The sequence below is a fragment of the Chiloscyllium plagiosum genome, chromosome 29 (assembly GCF_004010195.1).
Source record: "Chiloscyllium plagiosum isolate BGI_BamShark_2017 chromosome 29, ASM401019v2, whole genome shotgun sequence".
NCBI classification, from domain to species: domain Eukaryota; kingdom Metazoa; phylum Chordata; class Chondrichthyes; order Orectolobiformes; family Hemiscylliidae; genus Chiloscyllium; species Chiloscyllium plagiosum.
Window position 1 is genome coordinate 7,760,810 of NC_057738.1, and position 13,777 is coordinate 7,774,586.

Here is a 13,777-nt window from a genome sequence, read left to right on the forward strand (position 1 = left end):
TCTATCTCTCTCGTGCTCTCACTCACACACCACCTACATTTTTCTGTTCTGGTATGGTTTTATGATTGTGATGTGGAGGAGGGTAAAAGCTCCAACAACTTCAACTAGATGCTGTGTTTCAATAAACTGCAGTTTTCCGTCATAGGATTCTGTCATGAATGGTAACTTGACATTGCATTATCATAAATCACTACAGTGTGGAAGCAAGCCATTCAGCCCATCAAGTCCACACTGACCCTCCATAGAGCATTCCACCCAGACCCATTCCATCCGTGTAACCCTGCATTTCCCATGGCTAATCCACCCAATCTACACATCCCTGCATACTATGGGCAATTTAGCATGGCCAATCCACCTAACTAATTTGCCCATTAACAAATAATGTTAGAGTGTTGAAAATCACGCTTAAGTTAGTGAAAAATGCTTTTATGATTCAAAGCTAAAGAAAACTTTTGTTTTAGGATAACAGGGGTAAGACTTTGAAGTGGATTAAATGCCCAGAGTTCTTTTAAAAAGAATTCCAACAGCTGTCACTTAGAGGAGATAAAAGCAGGCACCTGCTTATGGGCTACTTTGATTTGGCAGGACATCTGCTGTAGTTTATGTTTTTAAAAGAAGGACATCCTCTCTTTTGCGATTTCTGTTTTGTTTTCCCCAGGTTTGTTTTAACATCTGAGCCAATTGTGAATGTTTGAAAAAATTATAACCACTTATCACAGCAGGTGGCTGTGTTTATACTTAAATTGATCATTTTAAGATTTTATTTTAAGGATTGTCTGTGTTTGATGTAGTACAACAATAAGTTGTTGTAGTCGTAGAGACATACTGCATGGAAACAGACCCTTCAGTTCAACCAGTCCATGGTAACCATGTTCCCAAATTAAACCAATCTCACCTGTCTGCGCTTGGCCCATATCCTTTCCTATTCATGAACTTGCCAAATGTCTTTTAAATGATGTATCTGCACTCACCACCTCCTCTGGCAGTTCATTCTACACACGAACCACGCTCTGTGTTTAAAAAACAAGTTGTCCCTCGTGTCCTTTTTAAATCTTTCCCCTCCCACTTTAAAAATATGCCCTCTAATTTTGAACTTCCTCCAACCATATGGAAAAGCCCCATATCATTCACCTTATCTATGCTTATCCCCTCCAGAACATTTGGCTGAAACTGCCTTCCTGGAGTCACGCTCCTGAGGCACACCATGAGATGCTGAACACAGAGGTAACCACATGGCACAAACAATAATTTTCCAAGATGAAAGTTTGTCACTAACATCTCATACCCAACCCTGCTGCAGAAATTCCAGCTATCCCATTGGGCCAGGTTTTTCATGTTTTGGGGTAAACCGAATTATGGCCCTATTCTGGTTTCTGAAATGCTAAATCCTCCCACAAACACCACTCCTGTTGTATGTTGCCTCAGAGAGGAGGTTGTGACAGACTGAGTTTCAGAAGAGGTAATGCAATATGGGGAAGAGTGAGGATGTAGACGTGAACTGATTCAGAAGGCCCAACTTTGTTCTTGGGGATAATATCTCAACTTTCTATTATTATTGCTATTTACATTTCAACGTCACTCTATACCTGCTCGACATCTCCCTCAACTCCTACCACCCTTCATCACTCTCAATACCTACTGTGCCCCTTACACTCCCCCTGACACCTTCATTGATCTCCATGTTATCAGTCATAGCCATTCAGCCAGTTTGGGAAGAGCTCAGAATGTCGGTGAAGTGGATATTCAAACACACTTCTAACAACCTATTAGTGCTGTCATTTTAATGCACTTCACTCATTGAACAATCATGTTTTCAGAGGAGACTGTGGACTGAAATGGTCCACCGGCCTCTGTTTTCTGTGACCCTTTTATTCATTCATAGATTGTGGGATTCACTGGTTGGGCCAGTGTTTGTTGCCCATCTCTATCTCACCTCGACTAAGTGGTAGTGAAGTGCCTTCTTGAACCACTGCAGTTCATTCACAATGCTGCTGGGGAGAGAGTGCGAACACATTGACCCGGTGACACTGAAGCGATATATTTCCAAGTCAGAATGATAGGTGGCTTGGAAAGGGGACTTGTAGGTGGTGATCGCATGTATCTGCTGCCCTTGTCTTTCCAGATAGTAGCAGTCATAGGTTTGGAAAGTGCTGCCGAAAGAGTCCAGATAAATCTCTGCAGTGCACTTTGTAGGTGGTATACTCTGCTGCTTGCATGCCTCTGAAAGCCTATTTGTAACATGCCAATCAGGTGGGCTACTTTATCCTGGATGGTGTCAAGCTTCTTGAGTATTGTTGCAGCTGCAATCATCCAGGCACATGGGAAATGTTACATCACTTGTGAATTTTGGTTGGTGGATAAGCTTTGGGAAGTCAGGAAGTGAGTTACTTGCTGCAGCATTTCTCATCTCTGACCTGCTCTTGTAGTAACAGTACTTGCAGGGATATTTCAGTTTCTGGTCAATGGGAAAGTCCCAAGATGTTGATAGTAGAATTTTGTGTTGGCTAGTCTTGCCAATTCTGACACACTTCCAAACAGTCAGTCTGTAGAGATCACGGCTATCAGTGACTATGTCTCATTTGTCAGTGTGAATGTCTGTGCCCTCCTTATTTTGCTTGCAGGTACCCTTTTAACAGAGCTATGGATGTCCAGAAAATGATAACCAAGTGGCCAGTTCACCATTCAAAAGGTCCATTGGTTAACTGTCATCATCCATCTGATGAATGTGCTCATGCCTGTAGATGTTGGTGGCTTAGCAATTTGTGGCACTAATGGAGTTAGTGTTCTTCAGGACCTAGACTTGTTCACTTTGCCCTGCCAAGATGTTGATAGTGGAATTGTGTGGATATGTCAGGCAGCAAATGTGGAAACTGTTCAGAATTTTCTCCTACTTAGTATAAATTATCCTGACCTCATAACTGTAACGAGGTTAGACTACGGTTGTTCCACTCTCTCTCTTGATTCTTGGGCCTAACAGCTGCAGCCTTTGCAATGTGTGTGTTGATTTCAGCATCAAGTAACTGATTACTGATGATTATGCAGTTTAGATATATCAAGGTACCAATACCTTCTGATGTCACATTGTCAATGCTGACAGATGATATTATGTTGACATCCTAAACCATGATAGTTATTGTCTTGATGGTCAAACCACAAACTCTTTTACAAGCATGAGCCTGTCTACTTGCAGCTGCAGGTATTCTGTTGTTTGGAATGTAAGTGTGGTATCATCAGCAAGGACCAACACTGACAAAAACTTGGTGCAATTTTGATCTCAGACTAGCAAGGCAGAACAGCTTCCTGTCAGCTCTGGAGTGGAAGTTGATGACCTGGGGGCATTTGACAGCAGCAATGAGAAAAAAATATAATGAATATTGGTGTCAGAACACAATCCTGTTTTATCCTACTATGAATCTCAAATGTTCCAGTATTGCGTCGTCACAGCTAATCCTTCCTGAGATGTTGCAATGTGAAGAGGAGATTAGATTGCACAACTCCAGTAGACTACCAATTTTTAAGAACTTTTTAAGTAGACCATCTCAGCACACTTGGTTGAATACCTAGTTGAGATCAATAAAGACAATGTACTAGGGATCTTCTTTGTTCATGGCATTTCCCTTGTGGCTGCTGATCTGAGCAATCATGTCAATTGTAGATTTTCCAGTTCTGAAAAGGGTAGGTTGTGAATGTTTGGGCAAATTTTGAGTGCAATTAGTTCTGTTTTGTGGGTGTTAAATTGTAGAAACATCTGGTTCACAAAGACCTATGTCAGACACAATCATAGATGGTTGTGGTGAGTTCCAGATAAATAGCATTAATATGCATAGGGAAATAACACCATGATTAAGTAGGAGAGTATTCATACCAAGTTATAATGTAGAAAACAGATCAGCAGAACATATTGACGGTGCAGACTCAGTTATTCTACAAGGTTCTGTACATGACTGTAGATAGCTTCAGTAATAAAACAAATGAGTTAGATTTACAACTTCAGTTGAAAGACTGTGACAATTGGACACCATCACAATCTTCAGAAAGGGTTAAGAAATTAGGAATGTACATATGTGTGTTGTGATGGAGTTGATGGGGAATAACAGACTCATTAAAAGAATAAATTACTTAAGTCTAAAGAAAGAATTTTAGTAAGAAAAATTCCATAGTGGAACAATATGTGAAGAAGTTATCTTTTTCTTGAATTCTGTGCCCAAGTATAGGATTTTGGTGTTTGATCACCAAACCACAGTAAAGAGCTATCATTTCTACTGTGTGTAGGAAGCAGTACTGAATTACCTAACCTGGAACTGTGATCGAACCCCATGTTCTTGATAGTAATCTGATTGTTGCACTACCTGTCTACTCAACTAAGCATAGCGTCATTCATGGGAAGAGACAAGGAGCATCAAAGGATGTCAGGCGGATAGATGGTACATACATAATACTGATAATATTGAAGATTAAGTATAACATCCAATGAAGTACATTGTAATATAGATTAGTTCTATTGGGAGATTGTAATTTACACATAGATTGAGAGGAGCAGACCACCTAAAATGGAAAAGTCAATTTTTAGAAAGTGTTCACGCCGGTGTTTTTTAAACGAACAAAAGAACAAACTGTTCTCGGCTTAATGATAATTAGTGAACCAAAATAAGTTAATAATTTGACAGTGAGCATATTGCAAAGTGTAATCATAATATGATTGAATTTGCTATTAGATTTGGGAGGAACAAAGGTGAGTCCCAAATCAAGATGTTAAATTTAAATAAAATAAATTCCAAAGGGATGAGAAACAATTGACCACAGTAAACTGGTTTGAACTGTTAGGGGATAACCCTACGCACAAACCATGGGAAGTACTTCAAGAGGTTTTTTGAACAGGCAAATTAACGCAAATTAGCGTTCGCTTTGGTGGAGTGTTTATTCAAACACCTCAAAAGTACAGGTTGAACTCCCATTCCAGGGATTTAAGAACAGAACTTGAGACTGATACCGTGGTGCAATGTGAAGAGTTTATCTTTAGATGCAATCTTTAGGGTGAGATGCTAAACCTATCTACCGTCTGCCTGCTTGGGTGTATGTATTTTGAAAAAGATTAGAGGAGTTAGCAACAGTGTCCAGGCCAATGTTTGACCCTCTCTGATTTAAATGTTTGCTATTCTAACATTGCTGTTCCTTTCATAAAATGTTTACAATATACAAATATTCGTCTATGATGCTGACACAACCAAAGCAGAAGCAGAAAGAGGAAATTTAACAAACTGAGAGCAAAGGAAGCACCACAGGGAGGTGGAAGTGTGACCCTGTAGTCAATGTCACTGAAAAGCAATCTGGGAAAAGTGTCTCCAGTTGGTGACAGTGATGGTGACAGGTAAAAGTGGCAAAATCATAAATTACTGGAAAACAAAATCAGGTCTGATGGTGTCAGTGCAGAGAAATCAGAGTTAACATTTCAGGTCAAGTGACCCTTGCAATTTTTCCAGCAATTTCTGATTTTGTTTCTGATTTCCAATATCCAGATTTTTGGATTTCTGGAATGAGTGGCCTTCAGTCAGTTGTTGTTGGAAAAAATACAATAAAAGAAGAGTATCTCGATTCATTGGCCCTTTTTTGGAAGGATTTGAAGGCAGGAAAGAACAAGAGGGTGTGATGCAAGTGAGCCAGGTAAGGGGACCCAGAGGATGGGAGTGAAGGAGTGTCACCCTCTGTGGTTTTCCAACATGCTTGGTATTCTCTCATCTTGTTTATCTGAGAGTGAAAACTGTTGGATAGATCAAATAAGTTGCCATGGCACTGTCTTATAGGAAACCATTCAAGTCAGTGGTGCCAAAGGAATGTAGTGGAAGTAGGGAACAGCTAGGGTCTCTTGCGGTGCAGTGGTGATGTCCCTGCCTCTAGGCATGGGTTTCAGTCTCACTTGCTCCAGAGGTGTATTGTAACAGGTCGATTAGAAAATACTTACTTAAGTACTAACTTCACATCTAAAGGAGGGGAGAGGGGTGAAAAATGGTGAAAAAGGTGAAAATCAGTAAAGCAAAACCAAGGACTTTTGTGACACTGTGGTAGTGTCTCTGTCTCTGGGCCAAGAGGCCTGGCTTCAAGTCCCACCTTCTTTAGAGGTGTGTAATAACATTTTAAAAAGAAGAGCAGATCCAAAGAGTTCTTGTGGCACAGTTGTAGTAACATCTCAACAGGTTGATGAGAAAAGAGCTATGAAGCAAACTCTCACTCCCTCTCCCTCACAATTGATGTTTAGCATTGCGCTTAGTGGGCTTTGCATGTAAATATCTAATCGGCTGCAAGGGTGATTTACTGGAGTTGGCTAATTGTTAAAAACAAAAAGAAATTGTGGTAACGGGCAGAAACCATTTGGTTGCGTGTGATAGCACTTCTAGGTATAGAAAGAAAATGGAAAAATAAAGCAAGCCTAAGGAAGGGCTCTTGTGGTACAGTAGTAGTCTCCATCTCTGGTCGAGAGAGCCTATGTTCTGTTCCATCTGCCCAGCTTTGTAGTGACATTTCCAAACAGGCCAATTGGAAAATATCTTGGAAGAAACCAATAATGAATGTAGTTTGTTCTGCTTCTGTTTTTTTGTGGTGGAGTGGCTATGTCTCAACTTCTGAGACAACAGAGGTAGATAATAACATCTCTAAGCACATTGAGTAAAAATATTAATTGATTTGGGGACTGGGGGATTCTTGTGGAGGTGAAAAGGTTTTAAAAAACAAGCCCTAGGAGGGGTTCTCATGTAATGGTATTGTCACTATCTGTGATCCAGGAGCCCCATGTTCCAAGTCCCAACTACTCTAAAGATGTGTAATAAAATCTCCCAAACAGGTTGATTTTTTTTTTGTTTAGAAAAGTCCCATAATGCAGACCCAGCCACTTCCAACTCCATTTTGATTTAGTCCCTTACCACTCTCCCTCACCTTTTTGATATTTTGCATTGCCGTTGATGCAGTTTGCGTGCAAAGTATTCAATTGAAAATTCAGGTGATGTATTGCTGGTGGTCAATAGAAGGATCAAAAGAAAATCCATGATTTATTGATGGGGAAAAATATCATTCAGTTGTGTGATAGCACAGACTCCAGGATTTTTGCAGAGCTGTATATCTTGGGCTGGGACTTGCCAATGAATGCCACAAGTAGCGGCTGTATTTTAGTGTTCAACAATAAATTATGTTCCTTTCTAGTCAGGCTTCCTCAATTATTAGAATTCATAAGGTGGGAAAAATTAGAGTGTGTGTGTGAGAGAAAGATGGCCAAAAATATAAAACAGTAAACATTTTTTAGATATTTCACAATGAAAAATTAATTAAGTCAGTCTTGGACTATAGAATTTTTTTTCTGGAGAATTGGTAATGAGGATAATGTAATGAGAGACAAATTGATCAGAGATTATGCATCAATCTTCACTAGAGAGAATGCAAGAAACAGCTGTCAATCGGGAATTGAAAGCAAGGGAGAAACCCAAAAAAACTACAATTCCCAGGGAAATAGTGCTGAGTAAATTGTTGGAACTGTAGGTTGACAAGTCTCTCGGACCTAATAGATTTCATCCTCTGGTCCTAAATAGAATATCTGTTGAGATAGTTGATACATTAGTTTTGATTTTTCAAAACTGGAGATTCTGAGAAGGTTCTTTTAGATTGGATCAACAGGAATTACCATGGCCCGGACCCCAAACTGTAATTGTACAGACCCATAGAACAGTCCAAGCGGCTGAATGAAAGTGACTGAAGTTCAGGAGTTTGATAGCATATGGTACTCTTGATGAACTGTGCCAGGATCCCTTGACTGAAAGCTGTCTCCCTTAGCCTGACTGAGGACTACACCCCATTGACTTTGAGTCATGGCCATTTGGTGAATCGTATGCAGTGTATTTGCTGTGAATACTGCTATCACGTGCTGTCGGTGTGAGATTGTGATGGCATAATGCTATATAGAAACATGTCCACTCCTTTGAATGATCACTGCTGACAACTATGACAAGCTGCCTGACAGGAGTATTGAAAGCCTTTAGGCTCAAGCTGAGGGGGTAAGTGCAAAATGGAAGGCAGGGATGTTGTAAGCATCCATATAGACACAAAGTGAGCAAGGAGCCCTGAGCAGCTTGATTCTTACAATGTTTAAATTTATATTGTTTGCTTGTATTGGCAATGAAGGGTCAGCTGTACCACCAGTATGTCCTGAGGCACAATCGTTTTTGGTTTTCTCATTGTACAGAGAAGGAAAACTCCTGGCTGTCAGCACTTGACCTGGTTCATGGCTGGGTTCTAAAATGGTGACAATGCTAGAAATCCCAGAATGTTCCTGTTAGTAGCGAGTATGCTTTTGCCTCTGGCAGGAGGAGAAATAGGCTGAGAAGGGCACCGTAGAGGCACGATGAATAGCTAATCTGGTGAGCTGCAGAGAATAGCATGAGGACACTTACAGGAATATTACTGGAGAGAAGCTCTCTGTGAAACATTGCATAATTGCCATTTTGTTGATTCCTGGAGAACTCAACTGAAAATGTTCAGACCTTGTAATATCCTGCATGTTTGTCAAGTAGCTTTAAAAAGAATTAAAAGCAGAAATGTTGGAACACACTTAACAAATCATGTTGTTTCTGTGGAGAGGGAAACTGAAGTAAGTTTTCAAATAAATTTTCATTCGAGTAGTTAGCATTAGTTTTAAAAGATCAATGTATGGCAGTCCTTATGAAGGTGAGGAACTTGACAATGTATAACTCAGTTCATCAGAAGTTGTAAAGATGATGAAAATAATTTTTGTATTATTTTTGATAAATCACCAAAATGTCATATGTTTAGTGATTGAAAGTAGACAGTTCCATCCAAGACACAACTCAAGGCTTAAACATGCTGACGGAATATTTAATACATAACTGGTTTTTGCTCTGTTTAGTCCAAATATTATTAGTTGCAAACCAGTGGTAATTGATAGGTGGCTGCTTATAGCAATAGTCATGTGGAACAGGTGGGTTTGGGATCTGGTAATAAATCAAACAAAGAGTTCAAATACCTGCATCCAGTGAATGTTTTTATCTTGGGTATATGTTTGTATATTAGTTGTGTTTGTGTACACAGACGCAGTTCAGATAACTGTGACTGAACCTATGATCCAATACTTTTTTCAAGGGATTTTAAATTGTAAATCCAATACAGCCTTACAGCTTGTAATCTATCATCAGAAACAATGACAGATGACACAAGTCAGAGACCCTGTTGTGACATGTGTATAGCTAAATATATCAAGGAGCCTGTTTTTCAAGTCAGAGTTTAAAATTGAGTGTTAAGGCAAGAGATATGACAGTGTTTGATATTATGAGAATAAGTTTATACATACTGTAGATTTAGTCTCATTTAACAGAATTTATTTACGTGTTTTATTAAAATTCAAAATCAATCTGCAGTAATTAGAACCTGAGCCATAATCTGATATCGATTTATTAAGTATATTAAATCTGAGGAGTCAATGAAGAGTATGTTATCTCCAATTAGCCAAAACACAGAGAGAAGCATTCTTGTGAACCCTGGAGTTGCTCGATTCACCTAGAAGCTGAACAAGTAAAGGCACATTACTGGGCATAGATAGCAAGGATATTATAACTAGGAGTCATCTATAATGTTGGGGGAAAGCTGAATATAAGAGCTCAAACATGTTATGCATATTACCTGGAAATATTTTCAAGGGCAGACCGAAAGGTTCAACTTGTGATTAATGATGGAAAATGACTAAAGTTGTGATTCTTTTGTGAAACTGTTGGCTCTACTTTATGGGTGATATGAACTGTTGAAGCAAGACTAGCCAATAATGTGTCAATCTCAGGTTGTTCCTTCACACATATTTCTTACTGGTAGTTTTCGTCTTTTACAGGTTATGATGATTGCTTTGAATGAATTCCTTTTAATTCCTTGTAGTTTACAAAATCATGAAGGGTATAGACAGGGTGGATAGAGACAAGCTTTTTCCCAGGGTGAAGATTTCCATAACAAGATGTCATGCTTTCAAGGTGAGAGGTGGCAAATTTAAAAGGGATACACGTGGCAAGTACTACACACACAGGGTGGTGGGCATCTGGCACGCGTCACCAGCAGAGGTGGTAGAGGCAGTCACAGTAGATTCATTTAAGATGCGTCTGGACAGATGCATGTGTATGTGGGGATCAGAGGGATACAGATGCTTAGGAATTGACTCGACCGGTTTAGACAGTACATTTGGATCGGCTCAGGCTTGGAGGGCCGAAGGGCATGTTCCTGGGCTGTAAATTTTCTTTGTTCTTTCTTTAAACTGTCGCTGAGTCTCCCTCAGATAAGATTTGTCTTTTTAAAATCAGAGTTGGAGTGAAATCAAAAAACAAAATGCTGCATATATCCAAGTCAGGTAGCATTGATGGAAAGGAGAGATATAGGAGAGATTGAATGACCCAAGAACCAGCTTTACAGAGTCAAGTGGATAGCTGCTGGCAAAACTAAGAAGCTGAGAGGTGCCTAGAGCAGCTTTGCTGTTCTCTGACAGCAAAACGTAATGAAACCAGAAGCATGCAAAATAGAAACCGGGGATGATGAACTCAAATTATCTGGCCATCTATATCTGTTCGTACAGTTGCTAGGTGGTCTTAGCTGAGCCTTAAGATTTATTAATGGACCAGCCGATCAGTGGTCTGTTTAAGGGTTGAAATTGTGCATTGATTTTAATGATTGACATCCTTGCGGTTATATTAAATTATTACTTTTTTGATCTGCTTTTTCATTGTATTCATTTGGACAAGAGTCAGAGGTGTGAAGTAGGGTAAAGCTTCTCTCATTGCAACTACAACCAGCCCCCTCTGGTATATATATGTGGCTGTAAAAAACAGCAGTTTATTTCAAAGCTAATTTTTCATTAGGTGTTTTTTATGATTAATTCAAGATTTGCTGTTGTTTGTTGACCCATAAGTTCTGTGTCCATTATACCCACTCAGTAACTGGGCATGAATGATGCATAATGCATAATGGAGTAAGGAAGGTGTATGGAAGGGGCATAGGAAAGGACAGAGAGTGAGGGAATGTGGAGGCCAAACAGCCTTTAATACAGTTGGACCAAGTCCTAGCAAACTGAGGCAGATCTTTATCACTAAGCACTTGCACTCTGTCTGTAGAGATATTGGGAATTGATTTCACCTCACACCTGCCTTCCCAAAATGTTTGTATTTTCCATGTTACCTCTCTCCGTATTCTGCATATTAATTAAAATTAAGCCATTACACTTCAAGGTCTGATCTCTTGAGTGATTGAAACCAAGTTGCAGTTTTGTTCAGTTTTATCTTCTTATTTTTACAGAATTTGTACAGTTTTCTGGCCCAGCCAAATGCTCTTACTCACCTTGATTTGTCGAACACAGACTGTGCGTTGGATATGGTATGTATTCAAGTAATACTCAAGTAATATTTTAACATGATAATGCCAATGATCAAGGGAAATTCTCTCACCCAGAGGGTTGTAGAGAACTGGAACACATACTCTAAAATGGAGATAGAAATGGAAAACCTCATCACATTGAAGAAATACCTGGAATTGATCTTGCATACACAACACAGCAAGGCAGTGATCAAGCAATGGGAGGTGAAATGAGACCAAGTGCTTATTTGTTGGCTACTGCAGATATATTGTCCTGAACACCTTTTCCTGTATTTATGCTGTGACTGTGAATGTCTATACCTTCAGCTTACTGACTGTATGGAATTACTAATAAATAAGCAAGTGAAGAAAATTGAAAAATGGCTTTCAGAATGAGTTGCTGATTGGAAGTTTTGATTTTATCTGGATAAATATGGTCCAAAGGTCTGTGTACTTCCAACCAGCTCTCTCACTTCTCCTAAACCCCTCCCCACCATCCCTGCATAAGAAAAGGTTCACACAGACTGGGAAAGGGGTTGAGGTGGGTTGGTTTGGATTGTGTGAAATTGCATGTCATGATAAGTGTACACCATGTCTGTTGCCAGTTCACCTCCTATTTTGCCAGAGTGCACATCAGGCTCCATGCACATCGAATAGCTGAGTTGAGGCCATGAAGTGAACAATTCACAACCCCCTTCTGTAACTGGTTATTCGCCAATGATGCATGGTGCCTAAACATTGTGGTAGGGACACCAGGTAAATCCTATGCATAACACATGACCCTAGGATCTAGCCTCTATTACCCTTCCCTGCGTAGAAATAATACTGTACCAGGAATAGACAACCAAGCAGTGATGCTGCTAGGACTGGGGAGCTGGTAGCTATCTAGTTAACCAGCAGTTCTGGTAGGTGAGACATCCTCCCATATGGGGTGGAAGCCATGATCTGGGATAGGTAACAGCCTGATTACCATAAAATTTGGGCTTGGCTGCTTGGCTACCTGGCCTGGCTCAACCTTCTTGTACAGACGTAGAGCAATGCCATCTAAACATCAAAGTGTAGTTTTGGAAAAACATGTTCATTGTTTCAGGACTTTTGTCTGATTGCACTACTGTAGCACTCTTTCGAAAACCTTATTATATTAATGGTGGTATCATTACAAGTTGTTAATACATGAATATGAAACAGCAAAACAATTGACATCACGTAATTTTCCAACAGCATCATGAATTTTATCAATGTACAGCTTTTCTTAATTTGTATACATTTTCAAACCCCTTTTTTCTGCTTATCTGTCTCTGGATCCATCTTTTTCTGACTGTTTCCATTTCTCTGGATCAACTTCCCTGCTTAAACTCTTGTCTCTCCATTTGTCCCTTTTGTCTCTGTCTGTTCTGTTCAGTTTTCCCTTTTGTATGCCTATCTCTTTCGCTGCAGTTAAGTATTCCTTCCTGTATTTCTCTTCTTTTGTTCTGTGTTCACTTAGAATCATAGTCATAGAGATGTACAGCATGGAAACAGACCCTTTGGTCCAACCCGTCCATGCCGACCAGATATCGCAACCCAAACTAGTCCCACCTGCCAGCACCCGGCCCATATCCCTCCAAACCCTTCCTATTCATATACCCATCCAAATGCCTCTTAAATGTTGCAATTGTACCAGCATCCACCATATCCTGTGGCAGCTCATTCCATACACGTACCACCCTCTGCGTGAAAATGTTGCCCCTTAGGTCCCTTTTATATCTTTCTCCTCTCACCCTAAACCTATCCCCTCTAGTTCTGGACTGCGACCCCAGGGAAAAGACTTCGTCTATTTATCCTATCCATGCCCCTCATAATTTTGTAAACCTCTATAGGTCACCCCTCAACCTCCGACACTCCAGGGAAAACAGCCCCAAACTGTTCAGCCTCTCCCTGTAGCTCAGATGCTCCAACCCTGGCAACATCCTGGTAAATCTTTTCTGAACCCTTTCAAGTTTCACAACATCTTTCCGATAGGAAGGAGACCAGAATTGCACGCAATATTCCAACAGTGGCCTAACTAATGTCCTGTACAGCTGCAACATGACCTCCCAACTCCTGTACTCAATACTCTGACCAATAAAGGAAAGCATACCAAACGCCGCCTTCACTATCCTATCGACCTGCGACTGCACTTTCAAGAAGCTATGAACCTGCACTCCAAGGTCTTTTTGTTCAGCAACACTCACCATTAAGTGTATAAGTCCTGCTAAGATTTGCTTTCCCAAAATGCAGCATCTCACATTTATCTGAATTAAACTTCATCTGCCATTTCTCAGCCCATTGGCCCATCTGGTCCAGATCCTGTTGTAATCTGAGGTAACCCTCTTTGCTGTCCACTACACCTCCAATTTTAGTGTCATCTGCAAACTTA

General features: G+C 40.1%; 1 protein-coding gene across 8 annotated transcripts in view; it reads left to right on the forward strand.

Moving 5' to 3' along the window:
• LOC122564345 (F-actin-uncapping protein LRRC16A-like) overlaps positions 1-13,777 on the forward strand; it is a 460,598-nt gene that overhangs the window by 241,132 nt on the left and 205,689 nt on the right. For all 8 annotated transcript variants that reach the window (XM_043719093.1, XM_043719091.1, XM_043719092.1 and 5 more), the window contains exon 14: positions 11,323-11,400. In XM_043719093.1, coding sequence (XP_043575028.1) covers positions 11,323-11,400 — 78 coding nt within the window. The remainder of the gene's footprint in view (positions 1-11,322; positions 11,401-13,777) is intronic.